This window comes from Pantherophis guttatus, chromosome 3 (assembly GCF_059756535.1).
Source record: "Pantherophis guttatus breed Tessera chromosome 3, ASM5975653v1, whole genome shotgun sequence".
NCBI lineage: Eukaryota > Metazoa > Chordata > Lepidosauria > Squamata > Colubridae > Pantherophis > Pantherophis guttatus.
This window is the reverse complement of record NC_142065.1, coordinates 26,872,541-26,896,370: the sequence shown is the minus strand read 5'-3', so window position 1 is coordinate 26,896,370 and position 23,830 is coordinate 26,872,541. Positions and strand designations below refer to the sequence as shown.

Here is a 23,830-nt window from a genome sequence, read left to right as displayed (position 1 = left end):
GAGGGTTAAATCAATTTTATGGGTATGAGTGGAAATCTGCAGAATAAATTTGTGATGTTTGTTTAGATTTGTTCATAATAAATAGCCAGTTTATCTAAGAGAATTGTTTTTAAACTGGGTATTTATCCCTTGAAATAGATTAATTAAGTACCCTTCCTTTTTAAAAAAAGCAGTATCATTAATTGAGTAATAAGAGTTGCAAACTTAATTTTGCGAAGCTTTTTTTCTGGAAACATTGTATTGCTAATCAGAATTTATAAAACTTATGCTAGACCAATTTTAGAGTATTGTTCAACTGTTTGGAATCCCCACAATATATCTGACATTAGTACAATCGAGCGGGTTCAGAAGTACTTCATGAGAAAAGTTTTGCGTTCTTCTGTACACAAGAGAATTCTTTATGCTACTAGCCTCGAAATTCTCAGTTTGGATAACTTAGAACTGTGTCGCTTGCGGTCAGACCTAGGTATTGCATACAAAATTACATGTAGTAATGTTTTACCTGTAAATGTCTTTTTCTGTTTTAATCGCAATAATACGTGCGTGAACAACCACTTTAAACTCAATGTAAATCATTCTAAACTTGACTGTAAAAAATATGATTTCTGTAATAGAGTTGTCAAAGTCTGGAAGGCCCTACTTGATTCAGTTGTCTCAGCTACAAATTTTCACAGTTTCAGTCACAATTTGACTTCCACGGACCTTACTTCATACTTAAGTGGTCAGTAGAGGGGGCGTGCATAAGTGCACTAACGTGCCTATCATCCCTTTTATTCTCTTATTCTTCTCGTTTTTGTTTGACAAATTCCAATAAATAAATAAAATAAATAAATATCCTCTATGGTGTTTGTCACAAGTAAATGCCTTATTCTCCATTATGTAAATAATATATGAACAGTGTGGCAGGGGTTAACTTATTCTTCACTTCTTAATGTATTCATACTTTACCACTCCCATAATTAGCTCCACCCATTGTATATATAAGGAGCTGCATACGTTCATTCTGTGCTTCTATCTGTGAATATTCAGTGAATATAGAATGCCTTATGTAAATAAAGAGAGATATATTTGAACTCTTAATTCTTGAACAATTTATTGAGTCTGATCCTGAAAATATCGCAACAATCTGGTAGCAGAGGATGGTTGAATTGACTCAATAAAAACTTAAACATGTCTAAAAGAGATAGGCCCAACACCAGGGCATACAGCAAAGAAATGGAAGCGGATCAAGAAATAATAGATGAGTCCACAAATGCAATTTCGAGAGAATCTGAAGAATACACCACAGAAGACGAAGAAATAATAAATGAAAATGATGACCAAGAAGAAAACGAAATAGAATACAACGAACTCAGGTCAGAGATACTAAAACTCCTAAAGAGCCAAAAGAGCGATGAAAGTCTTGTCGCGGACCTCCAAGATATACTAAAAAACAACGGAGCAGCGAGAGAGAAGCACATCGCTACTGAAAAACCAAAAGACTCAAAATTAGTAAGTGATATGCTTACAGATAAAAATACAGCGAAGAAGAAAACCGACAATCCCGCGCAAAATTTCGAATGGCAGCCATCTTGGTTTCAACGGACTCCCAAGATGAGTGAAGCAGAGCCAATCAGGAAGCAGGATTCAAAATGTCTGGCGCGAAAAGCCTTACTCGATACGAAAAATGAAAAAGAAAAAGTATATACCTCAGAAGAATCAGAAACAGAGAATGAAGAAGATTCGATAGACACACAAATAAAATCAGCAATGAAAACGCTTTTTGCTGCATTTGGGCCGAAACTGAAGATTACTAAAAAATCAACCAAAAGGTAAGCAAGCGAGCCAACGCCTCAAAATCTACCCGCTCCTACCCAGACGGCGAAAGCACCGACACCTGAACCCAGAGAGCCCTGCAGATATCACCCCACACCGCAGGCTGATCCAAGAACCAGCGCCTTCAGCAAAAGAAGACGAGCGCCCGCCATCACCAGGACTCCCAAGATCGAGCCGGAGACTGATTCATCGGAAGAAGAACGAAGCGAGGGAGCTGCAGCAGCGAGAACCTCTCACGATGACTCCAGGAACGAAATGAGCAACGCGCATGCGCGGGACTACGCAGACAACCCAGGAAGTCATGAGATGCAGAGAGAACCATGCAGACTCGTTGCGAGCATTCCCACGCCGTTTTGCAATTTTCAACATTTGCAAGACCACGGACTACCCCTGGTTGTAAGTAATGGACCCAACAATGTTGGGAATTTACCCAGTGACTTCCCAAAGCTGAGAATAGATGGCATTAATTTGCAAGAATGGTATCAGCAGCTCCAGGTTGTCTTTATGAAAGAAAACTTAATGTTTTTTATTACCAACCCCCCAAAAAGACCTTGGACTCTAAAGTTAGATTGCTTACATCATAGAGCATTTTTCCTATTAATTTCCAGTGTGTCCCCTGCCATGTATCACAGTATTAAGCAAAATCTGACTGTCTCAGAAATTATTCAATGCATGTTTAATTTGTTTCACAGTGAAAGCGTAGCCACTACCACAAGAATGTCTAAAGATTTCTTCTCTTCTAGGATAAAGCCAGGGGTTACCATAAGTGAACATTTAATATCTTTAAACAAGATTAGAGCAGAACTGCATTTAAGGGGGGAGGTGATTTCAGATCAAACGATGAAAAGTGTTATCATCAATTCGCTTGACCCATCATGGGATAATTATATATCACACTTAGACACAATCAATCTAGGATACTTATCCATAGAAAGCCTATCCAATAAGTTAATAGCTGAAGACAATTCAAGGAGAAGTCGTTATAACAACCAAATAGAACACAAACAATATAAAAGGGTAGCATTTCAAGAAAGATATCATGAAACATTTAGGTGCCACAATTGTGGATCTAAAGAACATAATAGGAGGGATTGTCCCAAAATTCAAAAGGATAGACATAGGTCAGAATATAGAAATAGGTACAACAACAGACAGTCTTCCAATGATAGACTTAGGTATAGAAGTCCACCCAACTATAGAGAACATAGAGGGGGCAGAGATAACTCAAAGGATAGAAAATCTGGCTCACTGAATGGGCTAAACAAACATGACAACATTAACACACCACAACCAGAGAACAATAATTGGCTTATTGATTCTGGAGCAACTAATCACACTACTACTAATAAAAACATATTATCTTCATTTGTAGAAGATAAATTTGTAATCAAAGTGGCTAACCAAGAAAAAGTTCAAGTTATAGGTAGAGGGAATGTAATCTTACCTGGCTTAGGAAAAATAGAGGGGGTATTACTAATACCTGAAATTCCTCATAATATACTTAGTGCCATAAAACTAAGCAGAGATTCTGACATTAACATTGTGTTCTCAAAAGGAAAAGCAACATTAGAAAAAAACAAAATAAACATAGGTACAGTAATAACCAAAGGAGGTCTACCTTACTTAATGACAAGGGAAGAATGGTTACACAACATTGATTCAAATATGGAAAATGATAATGAAATAGATAATGGAGAGAATAGCAACAGTGACAATGAAGAACGTGAGGTAACCCATAACCACAAAGATACACACAATAAAAAAAAACCTAAGATAGGTAAACCAATTCATGATGAGTGTGCTCATGTCTTACATAGGAAATTAGGACATGCCAGTTTTCCTGTAGTACAAAAGATGACTGAACATGCAGAAGGTGTTAAAATAAAAAATTGTGAAAACTATTTGGAATGCTCAGTATGTAAATCTACAAAGCTCAAAACTAGTCCCAGACCTAGAAAGTCAACGAGATCAACCAACAAAATTTTTGATTTGGTACATATGGACCTAGTTGGTCCACTAACACCATCAATTACTTATAAAAAACGTTATTTTCTAACAATTGTGGATGATTATAGTCGTTATGGATTTGTTTACACATTAAAACATAAGGATGAAACTTTTCAGAAATTTAAAGAGTTTTACAAACGTATAGAGACACAACACAATATTAAAATAAAACAAATCATGACAGATAGGGGATGTGAGTTCATGTCTAAGGAATTCTCCCAATGGCTAAAAGACAGAGGAATGTTACATTACACATCTAGTCCATTTTCTGCATTCCAGAACGGAGTGGTAGAGAGAAAGAACTCAACATTACAAACCATGATTAGATGCACTTTAGAAGATGCTGGCCTAGGTAAACAATTCTGGTCAGAAGCCCTACAATACTCTAATTACACACAAAATAGAACTTGGTCCAGCATTGTAAATAAGACACCATACGAAGTGATGTATAATAGGAAACCAAAATTAGCACACATGCACATATTTGGAGTCACTGCAGACGTACACATACCTAAACAACTAAGGCGCAAAGGTGAGAACGTATCCAGGAGACTTAGATTCATGGGATATGAGACAGGTACAAAAGGATACAGATTTATCGATAATAATAATAAATTCATAGTCTCCAGAACAGCTGTGTTCCATGAACAGGCCAACTGGTCTAAAATACATCTTAATGAAATATTCCCAAACACCAATACAGATACCAAACTTCAAGAAAAAAGAATTAGAGAAGAGCACAGTAACAATACACATAAAAATAAAATTAAAACATGGACAAACCGTCAACATAAAATAAAGACAGATTCATTAACTAAAAAAGAAGCAAGATATTTACATGACAATGATAGTAAACCAGAAAAAACAACCAGAAGTAGCAGAAATCAAATGCCAAATAAATACAAAGATTATGTAATGTATATGGATGGAGAATCACCAATACCTAACACATATGAGGAAGTGTTAAAGCTTCCTCCTGAAGAAAAGATAAAATGGGAAGCAGCCATGACTAAAGAGATGGATAGTTTACGAGGGCTAAATGTGTTCACCCCTACAGTTGCACCAAAGGACAAAACCATCATTGGCACTAGGTGGATATATAAAATTAAGAATTTAGAAGGAGGCAATACCCTATACAAAGCTAGATTAGTTGCACAAGGTTATGCACAGAAATATCCCGAGGATTATACAGACACATACTCCCCCACAGTAAGAACAGAGAGTGTCAAAACAGCTCTGGTTATAGCATCAGCACTCAACCTCGATGTATTTCAATACGACATACAGACTGCGTACCTACACGCAAAGTTAGATAAGGAAATATATGTAAGAGCACCCCACAGTCAATACACAAACAAAAATGAGACTTGGTTATTAAATAAAAGTTTATACGGGCTGAAACAATCTGGTAAACAATGGTATGATTGTTTGGTAAAAGTTCTCAAAACTATGAATTTCAATGCCACTACTGCCGACAATTGCTTCTTTGTTAAAAAAGATAATAATTCTCTAGAATTTGTACTAATCTATGTGGATGACATTTTATACATAGGTAAACATAAAGAAAGGAAAGAGGCATTTGTAACAAAACTAAATGAACATTTTTCATTGAAATCTTTGGGTAAAGTAAATAAGTATCTTGGTGTTCAAATCAGTAAAACCAGAAGAGGATTTAAACTCTCTCAAAGGGACAAAATCATAGAGCTCTTGAATAAATGTAACTTAAGTAACGCTAAGCCATGTGACACTCCCATGCAAACTGATTTTTTGAAGAATACAGAAGAATCATCTCCTGAATTCAAAGACAATACATTTTACAGGTCTGTCATAGGTTCACTTCTTTACATCTCCAATTGGACTAGGCCTGATATTGCTTTGCCTCTCAATTTATTGTCCAGACACGTTAGTAAACCATCACTATACCATTGGGAAGCTGTCAAAAGGATATTAAGATACTTGAAAAATAGTTTAGACTTCTGTTTATTGTTGGAACCTAAAAACGTAAAAGAGCCCATCCTCACATGTTATGCCGATGCGGATTGGGCTGGAGATACCTCATGTAGAAAAAGCACATCTGGTTATATATTCTTTCTCAATGACTGTCCAGTTTACTGGTATACTGGCAAACAAGAGTTAGTAGCCACTTCAACAACAGAGGCAGAATATGTTTGTCTATCTAAGGCAGCTAATAACCTTGTATGGTTCAATGATTTACTCTCTGACATTTGGAAAAAACCCATTTTGCCTTTTATCATGCATGAAGATAACAAAGCTGCTATCGAAATATCTAGATCTGATGCCATTGGACAAAGATCCAGGCATATAGATATAAAATTTAAACACGTGAGACAGTTGTCTCAGGATGGATTTATCAAAGCAGTTCATTGCGAAACATCGGAGCAAATAGCTGATATATTAACAAAGCCTTTGCCATCCAAGCAACATAAATACCTGACTTCTAAGTTACATGTACTATATTGTTCTGAATCTGAATGTAATTGTTGTAATATATCGAATCGGCATTTAGAGGGGGATTTGTCACAAGTAAATGCCTTATTCTCCATTATGTAAATAATATATGAACAGTGTGGCAGGGGTTAACTTATTCTTCACTTCTTAATGTATTCATACTTTACCACTCCCATAATTAGCTCCACCCATTGTATATATAAGGAGCTGCATACGTTCATTCTGTGCTTCTATCTGTGAATATTCAGTGAATATAGAATGCCTTATGTAAATAAAGAGAGATATATTTGAACTCTTAATTCTTGAACAATTTATTGAGTCTGATCCTGAAAATATCGCAACAGTGTTTTTACTTATATTGGCCACTAGGAGGCAGTCCATGACAGGTTTCATTCTCTCTCAGTAAGATTTCTCCTGCCTCCAAAATTTAGTGGGAATTACATGACAAAGCTGTGGAAAAAAAGTAGCTTCGGCTTGCAACAACTCCCTTTTCAAAACAGAAGGAAAACACTACATTTTTTTTTAGCATAGTCTCAGAGAATTCCTCAGTTTTTTTGTAGTGTCCCCATGCATTGTTCACTAAGCAAGAGCATACTACTACAAAGTCCTCTTCACCACTCCCACCCCATAAGCTTTTTCAATCTTCAAGTTATGGAAATTTGTTTCTATAACAGCAGTAATAGTCTGAAGATTTGGCCTGCGGAGCATCACACTGGAGGTGGCTACTAGACTGATAGCAAGCCACATCTCCCCCCACCTCCTTGCTCTCTGCTTCCCCGCCACCCATCTTTCATTCCCATATGGTGGTATTTCCATTGTTTTCTTTTTCATTGTTTATTCTAGTGTTCCATTTTTTTGCTATTGTTATGTTTAGCCTTCTTTCCTTTTTCTGCTTTTATTGTTGTAAGCCACCTAGAGTAGCCCCATGGCGAGATAGGTGGCAAATAAATTGGATGGATGGATAGATGGATGGCTGGATAGATAGATAGATAGATAGATAGATAGATAGATAGATAGATAGATAGATAGATAGATAGATAGATAGATAGATAGATAGATAGATATTAAGGCTTTTCTGGACAAACTGTTGGAAAAAGTTATTGCACTTGTGAAATCTCTGAAGGCTCAAGGCTGCTTTCTTTCAAACCACATTGCATGTTCATAGCACTTCAACCTCAAAAATTGTTGCTGACAAAATTATAATAACCTGTACTAATCTGGTGGTTTTCATTGCAGTTATTGCTATGGAGATTTGGGGCTGTCCAGGCCAGCACGGTCTGCCTGTTTCTTTCAGACATTCAGAGCCTGATCATGGGAGATAGATGCCCTTTCATGCATCCTGCTGCCTCCCATAATTAGAATGCTGGACACTTGAAATGAACTTATTATTATTTTTCTTTAGATACCCTAGATCCGTGATGGCGAACCTATGGCACGTGTGCCAGAGGTGGCACGCAGCGCCCTCTGATGGCACGTGAGCTGTTGCCCCAGTTCAGCTCCACGGCGCATGCACATTTGCCTTCCATCGTCCAGCTAGTCTTTGGGTCTCTGCCACGCATGTGCGGGGGCAGGGCACATGCGGGGTGGCCATGCTGGCATGCGCAGGGGGTAGGGCACATGTGGGGGGCTGCACGCACATGCGTGGGGGTGCAGTAGGCGGGCCGCATAAGCATAAATGGAGAGCGGCACACATGCCCAGGTGCGCATGCACATTGCATTTTGGGGGTTTGGGTGTGCTTGCTTGCTTTGGGCACTCGGTCTGGAAAAGGTTAGCCATCACTGCCCTAGATAATTATTGTCAAAGCTATAAGATGCCATTGAGGAACCGTGGTGGCTCAGTGGTTAGAATGCAGCATTGCAGGCTAACTCTGCATTCCACTGCCGGGATTAGATTCTGACCAGCACAAGATTGACTCAGCCTTCCATCCTTCCGGAGTTGGTAAAATGAGGACTCTGATTGTTGAGGTCAATAAGCTGATTCTATAAACAGCTTAGAGAATGCTATAAGGCACTATGAAGCGGTATATAAGTCTAAGTGCTATTGCTATTGAAATCAAGTGCCAATCTTCCTAAACATACTTCTGGGCCAAACAGGCAGGTTTTGCCAGCATTACCAGTTAAGGTCAGACTATTGGGAAGTCTGTGATCCTTGGTACCTTTTCATCAATAACTTACATTAATATCTAGAGATTCTTCTTTTCCAGAGTTCCAAAACTAATATTGCCCATATTACTTATATTACCACACTTTAATACTTTGCTATTACTGCATTTCTTATTCTCCTTAAATCATTTGGGATCTTCCACATTTAGAAGTCACCACACTGAAAAATATGCTATTGATTAGACATCTTGTTTTGAATTATTCAGAAGGATCTGTTTCTGCTAATATCCTTTTTTTTCCTGTGGTTTATGTCAACTGGGTTAGAGTGTTTAAAAATATCCTGAATATGAATAGAGATATGTGTTTATCTATGTGTTTGGGGATTGTTATGTGTGTGGGACCTGGTCTTTGGGTGTTAAGTGAATTTTGTTGTATGGGTATACTGTGTATACATGTACAATGACAATAAAGTTATTTATTTATTTATTTATTTATTTATTTATTTATTTATTTATTTATTTATTTTAAATGAAATTGTCAGTTTGGGATTTGGTGAATTGCTCATTTTCCCAATATTCTAAGTTGTGAAAATATGGCGGCCTGTTGACCTCCTTGAATAAGCCATATATGGTTACGGTAACCATGGATATTCTATTTACCACTTCTTGGGTCATACAGTACACAGAACCATAAACTAACTGCCCAGGGCTGGCTTGCACAACATACTAGCCTAAAATGTATATTTTGGCATGTTGTACAAAACAGTAATAGAGAGAGGAGTTTGGGGAAAGGAATATTTTATTTCAATAAATTATTCTGTCTTATATACTGAAATGAAGTTCATTAACATGCAGTTGGGCTTTCCATCAGAAAGCCACAATGTTCTCTTGTTTTGCTAGATGATGAAGAATTTTAATATAATATAGCAGGAGGAATACCATGAAACCACCCATTGGGACGACTGCTTTTACATTAAGAATAGTTTCAACAGTAACTTGGTATTTTTAATACCAACATTTACAAAACTGCACTTGCCTTATGTTCCCCAAAGAATTGGAGTACTGCTTTAGACTCTCAGAACTCTGTATAATTTGGAACAAAGTAACTTAAGGGTAAGCCCTATATGCTCAGTAGTTTACCACTGAATAACCAACTTTAAAATGATCTTTTACTTTCAAACCATGTTATCTATATTGAGATTTCAAGCTAGATAGCTAACCTTCAAAAAAACATTTGTGAACAACTGGATGTGAAAGTAATGTTATAAAATTTTATCAGATAAAAAAACATATCAAACACATCAGGATTCTGGTGACTAATATATTTTATTAAAAGGCTTATTTAATTCCACTATGAGAGGTTGTTGAACTCACGTGCACCAAAAGGCTTCAGGCAACCTCAGAAGATCTCAACAAACACAGTAGATTTTTAATACATTACAATCATTAATCTGTAAGGTGCTGGTAATCAGTCTCACATGTAACCTCCACCTGCATAGCCTTTTGGTCTTTCTCTCCCTCCCCAATTATCCAATTTAGGTCCTAAAACAGTCTAGCCCAGGGGTGAAATGTACTTACCTTCCCAATCGGTTCGGAAGTGCATGCGCCTTGTCACATCTGCACATGCGCAAACCCTTCTGTGCATGTGCAGAGGGTAAAAACAGGTTACTTCCTGGTTAAAACCAGGGAGTAATGATGACTGGGTGGGTGGGAAGAGCCTCGTGCTGCCATCACTACCAGTTCTCTGAACCAACGGCCGCCATTGCTACTGGTTCTCCGAACCACCAGCTGCCATCGCTACCGGTTTTCCGAACCACCGGCCTTCATCGCTACCGGTTCTCCGAACCACCGGCTGCCATCGCTACCAGTTCTCCGAACCACCGGCTGCCATCGCTACCGGTTCTCCGAACCACCGGCTGCCATTGCTACCAGTTCTCCGAACCACCCGCCGCCATCACTACCGGTTCTCCGAACCACCGGCCTCCATCTCTACCGGTTCTCTGAACCACCGGCCGCCATCGCTACCAGTTATCCGAACCACTGGCTGCCATCACTACTGGTTTGACTGAACCAGTCCAAACCAGGAGCATTTCACCCCTGGTCTAGCCACAAAAAGCATATGCCTTGTAATAAAATGTATTAGTTTGAAATGGTTCTACTAAACTCCTGATTTTTTGTTGTCATATACAGTATTAGCATAGAGACCTAGTACAGTGTAGTGGATAAGGCACCAAACTGGAAACCAGGTGAGTTTGTACATAAGGTGTCACCTTAGATACAAAGCCAGCTGAGTGACCTTGGGCCAGTTATACTCTCTTAGCCCAATGACAAGACAAACCACTTCTGAAATCTTGCAAAGAAAATAGCAAGGATTAGGCCAGGCAGTTGCCAGGAGTAAAAAACTGATTTGAAGTCACACACCCACACCCAAATTAACATGACTCTACTACATTATCAGATATTTTTGTCAGCCTTGTGAGAAGACACTATAAAAATCTGGTTAAATGAATAGATACATTCTCCTTTTGCACTTTAGACTTTTTCCTGAGATCCTATCATCTTGAAAGAAAATGATGAAGCTGCTGTATGTTATACCTTTTTTAATGCTTGCCTTCACCATGATGGAAGGCCGTCCAAAACTCTTAGGTAAGTACTAGCTAATTTTTTTGATTTTTAAATCAAACCTGAATTAAAACTCAAGATAAAGCTAAAAACAGATTGATATATAGACAGTCCAGCAGCAAGGTAGATTCAATCACTGTTGGAAGACCTGAAGATCTAGGTGGGGACCGATAGTCCTGGGCAAAATCTATCTCTATGGTTGCCAAAGAATTGACATCCACTTGATGACACATAATCAATCAATGTATCATTCATTTGACAATCAAAATTAACTGACAAAAAGATACTTTTTTTCAATTGATCACTCATTTAAGAGTGAAGATTTGTTACTTACCACTATTCAAATGCATCTCATAATGTACAATCTGAATTTCCCACCAGAAAAACATTCATTATTAAATTTGAAAAAGTAATGATTGAATTTGAACTAGGTCATATTTCTCATTTCTCATTTCTTGTGGGTTGGTGAGGGTTTTTTTCCCTGCACATTATGCAGCAACATAGTGCTGTAGTGTATATACTTTACACAAAGTCGTAAGGCTTTTCTCACTAGTGCAGTATCTATACCAGGCGTGTCAAACTCGCAGTGTCACAGCAGCGTCACATGAAGTATTGTTTTCCCCCCCTTCGCTAAACCAGGTGTGGGCATGGCCAGAGTATGACGCATCTGGCCCGTGGGCTGCCAGTTTGACAGCCCTGATCTATACTATGTCTACCCTGTCTGAATAGAGATTCAATATCCCTAATCTTCTATTACTAAAGTCCCACATGCCCAGTGGTGATTTGCCCCCAGTTCATACCGGTTCTATAGAACCGGTAGTAAAACCAGCGGGAGGCTCCGCCCACCGACCCCGACGTCATCAAAACGCTTCTGCACATGCGCAGAAGAGCACACATGCATGCAGCCCCGCTACAAACTGGTAGTAAAGGTAAGTAGAACCCACCCCTGCACATGCCATTACTGAAAGTTTAAGGTAGAAATCATGGAAGTATTTTAAATAAATAAATTGAGGTGATGGAAGAATTTCAGTTTAAGAGTGTAGCCCAACACATGTTTAATCAGTATGTTTAAGTTGGACTAATTTCCATATAAATATACTGTGAAATTGGCAAAATCATTAGTGGAAACATTTGGAAAAGGGGCCATTGACTAAAACAGTTGACTTTGAATTAGCAAGTCAGTTTCATGCCTTTTGGATCAAAGCATCCTAATAAGCCCTAATTTTTTATATACACTGTATACAATTTTTAAAAAATATCTTAGATGTGGGTTAAAATATAATGTATGGGACAATTCTAAAATGTTAATGTCTAATACTGGCTTTTCTTCTTTCTTTCTTTCTTTCTTTTTTTTTGCTAGAGTAGGCTATATGCAAGCAAAACCAAAACAGTAATACTCCTCTACATTTTTCTCAATCTTTTTTCAATGAATAATAGCAACTTTGTGGTCAAGATATGTTAACACCAGAAAAGGCAATCTGGCACCTCATAATGATTTTTAGTGGAACTCTCATTGCTATTGGTAATTGACCTTGCTGAGTATTGATAGCAAATGAAGCTTAAATAAATGTTGTGCATTAAATTGCCTGCTCTTTTCTAAAGGATATTTGTTTATTTATCAAATGGAAGAATGAATTGTACTGAGTGTTACTTTCCATTTAAGGGTATTTTACCTGGAGTGACAAATCTGTAGTCTTGTTTTAAAAGTCTTTACAGTTTGTGTGTGTGTGTGTGTGTATGTTTGTGCCACATATCATTCATGTTCTTTAGTTGATACACTAAAAAAAGTCTAAATACAATCTTAATTAATAAAGAAGGAATATCTTTTTCAAAGTATACACGATGATTAAGCCAGTTGTATCTTTTTTTCCTCCTCCAGAAACTAAATGTAAAACTCGTGCATTGGATATTGTCTTTGTGATTGACAGCTCACGCAGTGTCCGTCCCTATGAGTTTGAGACCATGCGGCGCTTCATGATTGATATCATCCATAACTTGGATATAGGACCAAACGCCACACGGGTTGGAGTGATCCAATACTCCAGCCAAGTCCAGAACGTCTTCTCTCTCAAGTCTTTCTTCACCAGAGCTGAAATGGAGAAGGCTATCAATAGCATTGTCCCCTTGGCTCAAGGCACGATGACAGGCTTGGCCATTCAATACGCCATGAATGTGGCCTTTACCGTACAGAACGGGGCCCGGCCACTTCATAGGAAGATTCCCCGTGTGGCTGTGATTGTAACGGATGGGCGGCCCCAGGACCGTGTCACTGAAGTGGCTGCTCAGGCACGAGCTGCTGGCATTGAGATCTATGCTGTGGGTGTTCAGCGGGCAGACATGAACTCTTTGAGGGCCATGGCCTCTCCCCCACTGGAGGAACATGTCTTCTTGGTGGAGTCCTTTGATCTTATCCAACAGTTTGGCAAGCAGTTCCAGGACAAGTTATGCGGTGAGTAAAGGAATAAAGCTTGCATTGAGACTGATTTTAATCCTCCTTATTTTCCTTCTACTTACCATGGGTGGGCAAATCTTTTTGAATATGAAAGCTTCATTAAATTTGAAATCCCAAGTGTTCAAGTGTGTTTCAAGTGTGGGTCCATCTGTTTTGAGCATTTTGGAAATATTTTCAGTTGGAAAACAGCTCTATTTCAAACATTTCCCAAATGCTTGAAACAGACTTTTTTCACTCAGGAGTGAAGTTTTGTGAAGGGTTTTCACTCAAAACTGTTCAAAAATAAAGCATGTCCTATACAGTAACACTAATATTTATTTATAGATCCTTTTTGAGGTGTTCGTGATCTTCAAAGTGGGCATGTGCACTGATTAAATATCTCAAAAATCCACTTTTTCAGCAGCCATTCTTGGTTTCAAATAACTTATTCCTGAAATATGTATATAAGTATGGGGGTGGGGGGATTATTGCCATTACTATGTTTGTGTTGTGGTTGTTGCTTCATTTCTACTGTTCCATGTTAGCTGGGGAATTCTGGGAGTTGGTGCCCCCACATCGTAAAATTGCCAAGGCTGAGAAATACTGCTAAAGGATCTTTTCTATCCAAATTTCCAGCTAAAGAGAAAGAAATTTAAATGGAGCCACATGCTTTCACAGGAACTCCGCCACCGCTTTAACAATATTACAATTTGCAGCACATCTTTCCTTCTCAATATGCAAACTTACTTCTTCCAGGTGTTGATATGTGCACAGAACTTGATCATGGCTGCCAGCACACTTGTGTCAGTATCCCAAGCTCCTTTTATTGCCAGTGTAAACCAGGATACAAACTTAACACAGATGGAAAAACATGCTCAAGTAAGAGTAATAGATTATTTAACTGACGGGTGAAATTTTGAAACTATGTTGTGAGCACTCACAAAGTTGTTTTTCTGCACCGAGGAAAAACATTTAACTATTATTCTGCTATTTGGTTGCCATTTTTGTTTTATCATAATGGCTGTGGGATCCATTGGTTATGGGGGCTGGTACTTTGCAGCATGCTAGCTTTGCATTTTTTTATTAAAATGATCAAGTGATCTAGTGGTCATAATGGGATGAGATAGATGATTACTGATGCAAATGATAATCTGCTGGGGCCCCAGAAGTATACACACACACACACACACACACAATTAATAGTTATTGATTATATATTAGTTATGGTACCCAACATAGTGTTCATAGAAATCAATGCTCATCTATGTACAGTATCTTCTAGCTAGTAAGTTAAACAAACTAGAGTCTAGACCATTTTTTAAAAAAACCTGTGGTTCAGAGACAAGTGTCATTGGATGACACTGGTTTTACAAAACTGCTGAGTCGTACAAGAAAAAATTAGAAGCTGTATCATCTGGAAATTTTATCTGATGCTGCATTTCTATGAGCTCTTTCTTAATGGAAATAGCGAAGGGAGACAGAAATAAATGCTTATAGCTAATGTGAAAGTAATAAACTAGAACATATATCTGTATCTAAGGCATTTTTTTCTCTTTTTGCAAAACTGGGATTGGGGTCTCTGTTAGCTTTCCCAGTAGGAAACACTCCTCTTGATTTTTCTCTGAAGTTCATACTCTGAATTCTGTTTTACCCCTGCAGTCATTGATGCTTGTGCTAACGAGAGACATGGCTGTGAGCACCAGTGTGTTAATTCACAAGGTACCTTCATTTGCCGTTGCCAGACAGGCTACCAGCTTAACCAAGACAAGAAGACCTGTAGCAGTGAGTAAACTCTGTATTGCTTCAGCAGCTATAGGGAGAAATAACAATTCTGTAGCTCCTGTTGAAATTTGGGTGGTATGGGAGGGTCAATTTTCAGCAAGAAGATGGCATAGTGAGAATGGTCACCCCAGCATTGCAATGCTGGGATCTTTTCTGTCCTCAAACTATACAAAAGAGAAGAATCTGTGGATCTTTTGTTGTTGTTGAACTGGAATTCCCCAGCAGCCAAGGAAAAGGAGATAGTTCAACAACTGGGACATTTCAAGCTTTCCATACTGTATTAAATACTGTATATTCTTCTGTATTTTATTCCCGTGTTGTTTGATGTAAAGGAAATGGAGCCATCTTACAGAAAGGCAAATGTCTGCAGCAAATGCTGGATCTTGAGTTCAGCCATTGTGTTAAATCAACAACGCAGGCTGTTTCATTGCATAGATGGTGAGGTCCTCTAATCGTTTCTTTCTTCTTTCAGTGATCAATTTCTGCAATTTCAACAACCACAGTTGCCAGCATGACTGTGTTAATATAGTCAATGGATATTATTGCCGATGTCGTGATGGCTTCACTTTGCAGGCAGATGGCAAGACGTGCCAAGGTACATTTGATATATGGGTGGCTGCGGCTTTGTATGCTTTAATCTATCACATGTAGCACACACTTAAATGGGCCAAATGATTCTATCTGTGGAATTAGGCTAGCAGAGCTGTGCAAATAGCCATCCACTCGAGTGATGAATATGATTCTGGTGCTCTAGATTAATAATAAATGACTGTCATACAAATGTTGCTCTTTAAAAGTTTGGAGTATTGTGAAACATTGAGAAATATTTTATTCATGTGTTTAATATTTCATCTATACAAAATCCCTGTTAGAAATAATCTTTTGGTTTCAGGAGAGGTATCATCAGTAGGTTGATGGTACTTAGTGGTATATCACCACTTCATGCCTAGCCAGAGATGTTTTGGAAATCTTGAACCAATGTTTGGTGCCTCTGATGGACTGAGTGGAAAGAAACAAGCTCTAGCAAGATGGATATACTGTCTGTCTTAAAATTCTGGGTTTTTAAGAAACCTTGGTTATAGGATTAGCTTAGGTGGGGTCATCCTTCTCCTGAAACTGTAGATCCATGGTCTGGATTTCTCACAGCATCTGCTTGAACATCAGATAGAAATTATGGCTATGTTTGCCCATCTTTAGCTGGTATGCCACTTATATCCTCCCAGAAGCACTGAATCATATCCTTACCACCAAATATTTGGACTGTAGCAGTGTGCTTTACTTGGTGCTACTTTTGAAGGCAGTTCAGAAGTTGAAACTGGTCCAGAATGGAATGACTATATTAGTTGATGAAACCTGCTATTCAGAATAACACCTGAACTGTTTGCTGATAGGCTTCTGGGCCCAATTCAAAGTGCCAATAATTACCCATAAAGCTCTCTGTTATGATACAGGTTTTATTAGGAACCTGAGAAAGATAGGAACCATTTTTCTCAGAATGATTCTGTCCATCCTGTGAGTTGACTGAGAGAGGGTCTGTTTCTATGAGAGATGAAGGGTAGATGGGCTACAAGGCAGGACTTTTCTATGGCAGCCCAACTTTCCCTAAAAAGCTTCCTCTCCTCTCCTCTCCTCTCCTCCTAATATAAATTTAAATATAAATAAAAATAAATAAATAAATAAATATTTTCAGTATGATTTTGGCGAGTAGTGGTGGTTGTGTTGCAATGATTATGTTATCATTGTATGATATCATCATATCATACATACTGCCCTAAGTTGTCTGAGCAGATGTTATGGCACTTTGTAAAATAAATAAAATGGGGAACACTTTTGTACAAGTGATGAGACTTGTATGGGGTGTCTCTTACCATGCTCTTACGGATAGGATATTTCAGCACTACCTATAGATACGGTGACTCCATTTTCTTGAAAATAAAAATAAAAATAAAGAACAAACTAGAAAAAAAAGATCCGAACCTGAAAGAAGTTCAAAAGGATAAGGAAAATAATTGTTTATGTTTATAACTTTGCTTTACAAAGGAAAATTCAAGAGCAAAACTGGGAAAATAAGTAATTAAACAAATTTAAAGGACAACTTTCTGAAATAAAGGATATCTTTTATAATAAAGAACGCATGGTCCCTATACATTTAGGTGAACCAACCTGGATATTCGTTAGAGACTTACTCATGTTTGTATCTGAAAGATATTTTGAGAAAACCAGGAGTAACAACAATAAAAACAACTTCTATTTATTACAGTATTGCACAAGTCACCATTCAGTCATAATGCAGCTACTTCCACTCTGACTGTGGAGGAAGGCAACTGTAGTTTGACACCTATAAAGGCTACCCTATTTGGCAAAATACATATATGTTCTGAATGATACATGACATGCTTCTTATTGGTATTTCAGCCAATGATCTCTGCAATACTATAGAGCATGGATGTGAATTTAAATGTCTCAGTACATCTGGCTCTTACCATTGTGTCTGCCCAGAAGGTCAGCAACTGCAGGCAGATAAGAAGACCTGTAACAGTGAGTATCAAGGTCTTTGTGCTTGATAAAAAGTTCCTCCAATGTATTGGGTATTTTTCCTAGCTAAGCATCTCATGAAAAGTAGCCATAGAGATTATTCCAGAGATAGCAGACAACAAAGAGTGGCATTTTGAATGAGTGCCATCACTTTTGCTAGTGGGTATTTTTACTGAACTGAATTCAGAGATGTGTTTTGATCCTTGGAGACATTTTAGGCCAGCATACCAAATCATAAATGATTTGTTAAAAACCTAAAACCATCATGAGAGTTATATTACTTTCTGGAGCTTATTGGATGTCCCAGAGTAAGCACCACGGCTTTGAAGAAGACAAATATGCATTAGATTGAGAAATGCTTTTAGGATTTGTGGTGAAAGAATGAAAGGACTGCTTGATTCCCCTATAAACTAGCAGAAAGCTTGGGGTACAATTCAACGAAGGGACACGCAAAGATTTTGATGTATAAAGCACATTCAATATATCAGCCTTGGCTAGAGTTAGAGACAGATATACTGTAGTTCCCATGTAGTTCCCAAAGGGTTAGTAGGAAAAACAAAGTTTGATCTAATATGAGCTAGTGTCTGAAAGAAAGTCAGACAAAATTCCAGTAATTTGGATGCAGAGAATCTGATTTAAGTTATGCCAGTGAGTCTGTGTATTTGGAGTCCTTTTTATTTAGCCGCCTCTGTGAGTGATAGAGGAACTGTCTTGACTATTTTGGCTTCGCATGTTCTGATTGGATTGTAGTATTAGTGGTCTGAATCCTATTGGCATATGTGAACTTGCCTGGTTAACTGAGAAGCCGGTGCCCTGCGGTAACCAACTTATTTCCAGAAAGGTGAATTTGAACCACTGCTTCATCCCTACTCTGGTATTCAGTGGGTAGGTAAAGGAACAACCATATCTTCTGTGACAAAGAAGAACACAAAAAGATCAGGAGCAATAATACAGATAGTCCTAAATTATGGTCACAATTGGGACCAGAAATTCTGTTGGTAAGCAAGGCAATTGGTAAGTGAGTCATGCCTGATTTTGCAACTTTTTTTGCATGGCTGTTAAGCAAGTCAGTACAGTTATTAAGTGGATCATGTGATCATTAAGTGGAATCCAGCTTTCCACATTGACTTTTATCAGAAGCCAACAGGAAAGGTTGCAAATTGTGATCACATGATCCCAGGACATTGGAACAGTCATATATACATGCCGGTTGCCAAGGTCTTGAACACATGACCATGGAGAGGCTGTGTCAATTTTAAGTGCAAAGACTGGTTGTAAGTCACTTTTTTCAGTGCCATTGTAGCTTCAAACAGTAGCTAAATATATGATTGTAAATCAAAGACTACCTGTAGGTCACAATAATCCGAAAATGACAATAATTCATGTTGTGACTTCATGATGGAAATTCCATCTTTTATTATTGTGATGGTTGATGCAAATAAATAGCTACAAAATTTGCATTATGACCTCCTGGCACACCTTTCATCCCAGACTTCTTTGCTGCTTCCAGAGAGATCCACAAACAGAAGAAGGAATTACTTAAGGAGTGAGGCCTTCTAGTGGGGAAAGGCATGAAGGACCATAGGCATTACATTTTTAGTTACTGTAAATGAACTAAGCAATTACAATTGAATTAAAATTTCAGGTCATTTTATGAACACTAAATGTATCCGACCTGCATGCTAACATTCGTTTGAATGCTAACTTGAGAGAGAACCTCCAAAGCTTTTTGGGGCAAGAAGTGCAAGACTGGTAGGGAATTCTCTGCTATAGGAGGCAGCTGCAGTATCTGCCAAGGGTTCCCAGGCTCACAGGGACTTGCCTTTCTTTTCTTTTTCTTTCTTTGAAGTCAAAATCAAAACTGCCTCATCTCAGCCTTTTTTCTTTCTTTCCATGGGCAATAGAGTGCAAGGCTGGGCACATTGACTTGGTGATGGTCATCGATGGCTCTAAGAGTGTCCGGCCCCAGAATTTTGAGCTGGTGAAACAATTTGTCAATCAGATAGTGGATTTCCTGGATGTGTCCCCTCACGGCACCCACGTGGGGCTGGTTCAGTATTCTAGCCGAGTGCGCACTGAGTTCCCACTCAACAAATTCACAACAGCAGATGATGTTAAGGAAGCTGTTCAAAGAGTGCAGTACATGGAAAAGGGCACCATGACTGGTCTGGCCCTCAAGCACATGGTGGAACACAGCTTCTCTGAGGCAGAAGGTGCCCGGCCTCTTTCTCAGAACATTCCCAGAATTGGCCTGGTCTTTACAGATGGACGCTCTCAGGATGACATCTCAGAATGGGCTAGAAAAGCAAAAGAATCAGGTAAGGCAATTAATGGAAAGTGTGATATATTTGCATTGTTTGTTAGGTTCATATCTTGCCTTTCCTCCAGGAGCTGAAGGTAGTATATATAGTGCTCTCTAATTTAAAATTAAATTAACTTTTTAAATTTTAAATTAATAAATTTTTTAAAAATCAAATTTATTTTTAATTTTAAATTAATAAATTAATAACAAATTTAAAATTAAATTAAAAATTTAAATTTTCTAACCGTGAGAACAATTAATCAGTGGAACGGCTTGCCTTCAGAAGTTGTAGGTTCTCCATCACTGGGGCTTTTAAGAAGAGACTAGACAGCCACTTGTCTGGAATGGTATAGTGTCTCCTTGAGCTTGAGCAGCGGGTTGGACTAGAAGACCTCCAAAGTCCCTTCCAACTCTGTTATCCTAATTCTGATTCTTTTGTCCAATTTTCCTTCACATCAACAACCATGCAAGAGAACTTGAGCTGCAACAGAATGACTGCCCCATAGCAAACCACTGAGTTTCCATGGCTGATGGTGTAATTGTGCTTGGATTTGCCCTATCATAGTGTGGTACTTTAAATTCTATAACACGTCAGCTCTTTCTATGTTTACAATGTGTTTAATGGATTGCAACACTATTATTCATAATTGCATAGATGTTAGTGATATAGATAGTATAATAAATGGCTCTGAACTGGTTTAATCCTTGAGAACACCTCCCAAATGGACACATTTTGCTATAACTCATGACAGAGATATACTAAATTATAGCCTTCTTTTGAACAACAGCTTGATCACTAAGCTTGTGTGAAGTGGTTTGGTTTCACGTCATTGAGGTGCTTTGTGCCATAGAAGCAATGCAGTTCTTAATGCCTCAGTCAGCAGTTTCATTGCTCTTCCAACTATAGAAACTGTTGTATGGAATTCTTATCATCTCCAGAAGAGCTCAGAAATGATGCTTTACTGTTAGGCCTTCAAACTAAAATATTTCTTGAAAGCTTTGCATAGCATGTTGATCAATTTATCCAGCAGTAGAAAGAATTTATCTGCAGCTTCCAATGTCAGGACTTAATAAAATAATTAGGAGGTTACTGTTCTCACAGTGTTTCCATATGGTCTTCCAGATGTCTAACTCTCAAAAATCCTACCCAGCATTCCAGCTGAAATTTATGAGAGGCGCATAACATATCTAGAGAACATCAAGTAATGAAAGACTCAATTATATAAATTTAGACAAGCCTTTTTTAAATTTTAAATGGAAAATAGGGCACTGCCATTATTTTAGAACTAGATTGTCCAGTTGGGCATGGGGTGGAATGCAACAGCTGGATGCTGTTGGACTCTAATTCCTCATTCACCATGATCAGGGGTGATGGGAGTTAAATACAACAATTAATCAGTGGAACAACTTGCCTCCAGAAGTTGTGAATGCTCCAACACTGGAAGTTTTTAAGAAGAGATTGGATAACCATTTGTCTGAAGTGGTGTAGGGTTTCCTGCCTAAGCAGGGGGTTGGACTAGAAGACCTCCAAGGTCCCTTCCAACTCTGTTATTCTATTCTAACAAGTTTTAAATCCTGGTCTAGTCCTATCATACTTATTTGGTCTAAATGTGATTCTCAGATATCTCCTCCTATTTTATTTCTTTAAAAGTAACAATTCTTAGTATGCAACTATGTGCATATTGATGGTGTTTCCTTATATTGCTTCCATCTCTTTTGAGCCAGGCGTTTGTGGCTAATTAACCAATTCTCTAATTTCCTCCTGTTATTGCCAAAGGAAAAATGTATAAGAGTTTCAGATTAACAGTATATAAAAAAACCATGAGACACTGATACTGCTTTCTTGGCAATTATTAAAATTCTAAGTGATGAAGTAGATAGACAGCTCATGTTTTGCAGTTGAACCCAAAATTAAGGAAAAAATATTTTGTCCATTGCCAGTGTTATTTTTGGATTCAAATTCCTTATATCTCACTGAAGCTGATCCAGACTTTCTACCCTTGCTTTCCCCCCAAGAATATCCAAAAGCATTAAGTTTGTCAAAGTGAACAGGGATTTCTCAAAGGAGCTGGCTCTTTGCATATGTCCAAAATGTGATAATTTGAGTCTGGTGATTTGTATCTTGAATCAGTATTCTGCATTGATTTGTTTTGTGATCCGTTTATTTATTTTCTTGGGTGTGCATTCCCAGGAGATTTCTCCAAAGTTTAAAAGTGTCAATACTCCTTCTATTCTTCTTCTAACTTTCATTTTCAGAGTCTCATGGGGAAGATCATTGTGTACATGATTCAGATCTTCATAGTTATTACACTTATTTATTCATTTAAATAATTTATATGGCTGTCTATCTCACATTGTGATCTCAGGTGGCACACAACAGCCACAATCTATTCTATAGTCAGACCCTGGCTACACCTTTATTTGTTTGTAAAATTTATTGGCCACCCATCTTACCTCAGGATAACTCAGAATGGCTTTGCTGCTATTACTAGGCTTTTCTTTTCTTTTTTAACCTCCTTGTATAAATAAAAGTCAATTTAATTTCTGGGCACCCAGATGTATGTATGTGTCATTTTGGTTGTTTGAAAATTATGTTAGCAATTAAGAAGTTGTTGGACTGATAAAACTTTCTTTGCTTCATTTCTGTTTGCTAGGCCATACAGTCCATCTACATTTCCCTCCTTGCTGTTTTCAGCTGTCTTTAACCACAAGCAGCACATCTTGTTTTGTCAGTTTCAAATTGTATATGACTACTAAACTCATGAATGAAGGCAAATACACATGTCCCTGGATAATGTTGCAGAATCCAATCTGAGTCAATCACTGGGACCAGACTGGATCCTGCAACTACTAAACTACAAAAGTCACCAGCCTTCTCTGATCAGCGACTGGAGAATAAACCTAGATAATCATCATATTGAAGGGTTGTTCATGAAGTCTAATTGATATTGTTCAGCTACAGATTGTAATATACCCGTCTTTGCTATATCCATCCTGACCAGTGGTCGGATTCAAATAATTCCACCACCAGTTCACCGAAAATGCGTGTGCGCACATGCACACACATGGCTTCTGTGCATGCACGCACACGGCCTCTGTGCATGCACGCACACGGCCTCTGTGCATGCACACGTACATGGCCTCTGCACATGTGCATGTACTCGCTTTCCGGATGGGACTTCTTACAGGAAGAACCATCCGGACTTTAGTTCATTCCCAAACCGCTTCGGCCCTCCTGTGCCCATGCCCCCTCCCCAGCCCTTTGGCCTAGCTCAGCAGGCCGCAGGCTGAATAAATTGCTTTGGCCTGGGGGACTGTAGTTTGAGGCCAGAGGGGGGCTGCGGCATGTGGGTGAAAGCCCAAGGCAAGGCCAGAGCAGAGGAATGGTGTGTTCCCCAACCCAGCTGAGGCAAACGGCGAGTGGGTAGAGGCTCCAGGGCAAGGCCGGAGCTGGGGAATGGTGCATGCCCTTCGACCCAAGGCGAAGAGTGAGCGGGCAGCATGCTTACCTTTGGTGAGCAGAGTGGGCAAGGCGCAGAAGTGAAGTGCGGAGATTAGCTGGGCCACATGGCGAAGGCAAGATATATAGGGCAGGGTGGGGCGGGCGGCAACCTGGTGGGCGGGGTGGGCAGCAACCAGGCAGGCAGGCGAGCAGCAAGCCAGTGAGCAGGAGGGCGGGGTGGGGGCGGGGCCAACCAGAGGTGGTATTTGCTGGTTCTCCGAACTACTCAAAATTTTCGCTACCGGTTTGCCCGAACAGGCTGA

The 23,830-nt window shown here is 38.8% G+C and overlaps 1 protein-coding gene across 2 annotated transcripts in view; it reads left to right on the top strand.

Annotated features, from left to right (window-relative positions):
• The window catches only part of MATN4 (matrilin 4), a 53,887-nt gene that overhangs the window by 24,325 nt on the left and 5,732 nt on the right, over positions 1–23,830 (top strand). For both annotated transcript variants that reach the window (XM_034413897.2, XM_087889160.1), the window contains exons 2-8: positions 10,930–11,039; positions 12,895–13,464; positions 14,203–14,325; positions 15,106–15,228; positions 15,701–15,823; positions 17,644–17,766; positions 19,668–20,081. In XM_034413897.2, the coding sequence (XP_034269788.2) occupies positions 10,964–11,039; positions 12,895–13,464; positions 14,203–14,325; positions 15,106–15,228; positions 15,701–15,823; positions 17,644–17,766; positions 19,668–20,081 (1,552 nt within the window). In that variant the 5' untranslated portion in view covers positions 10,930–10,963. The remainder of the gene's footprint in view (positions 1–10,929; positions 11,040–12,894; positions 13,465–14,202; positions 14,326–15,105; positions 15,229–15,700; positions 15,824–17,643; positions 17,767–19,667; positions 20,082–23,830) is intronic.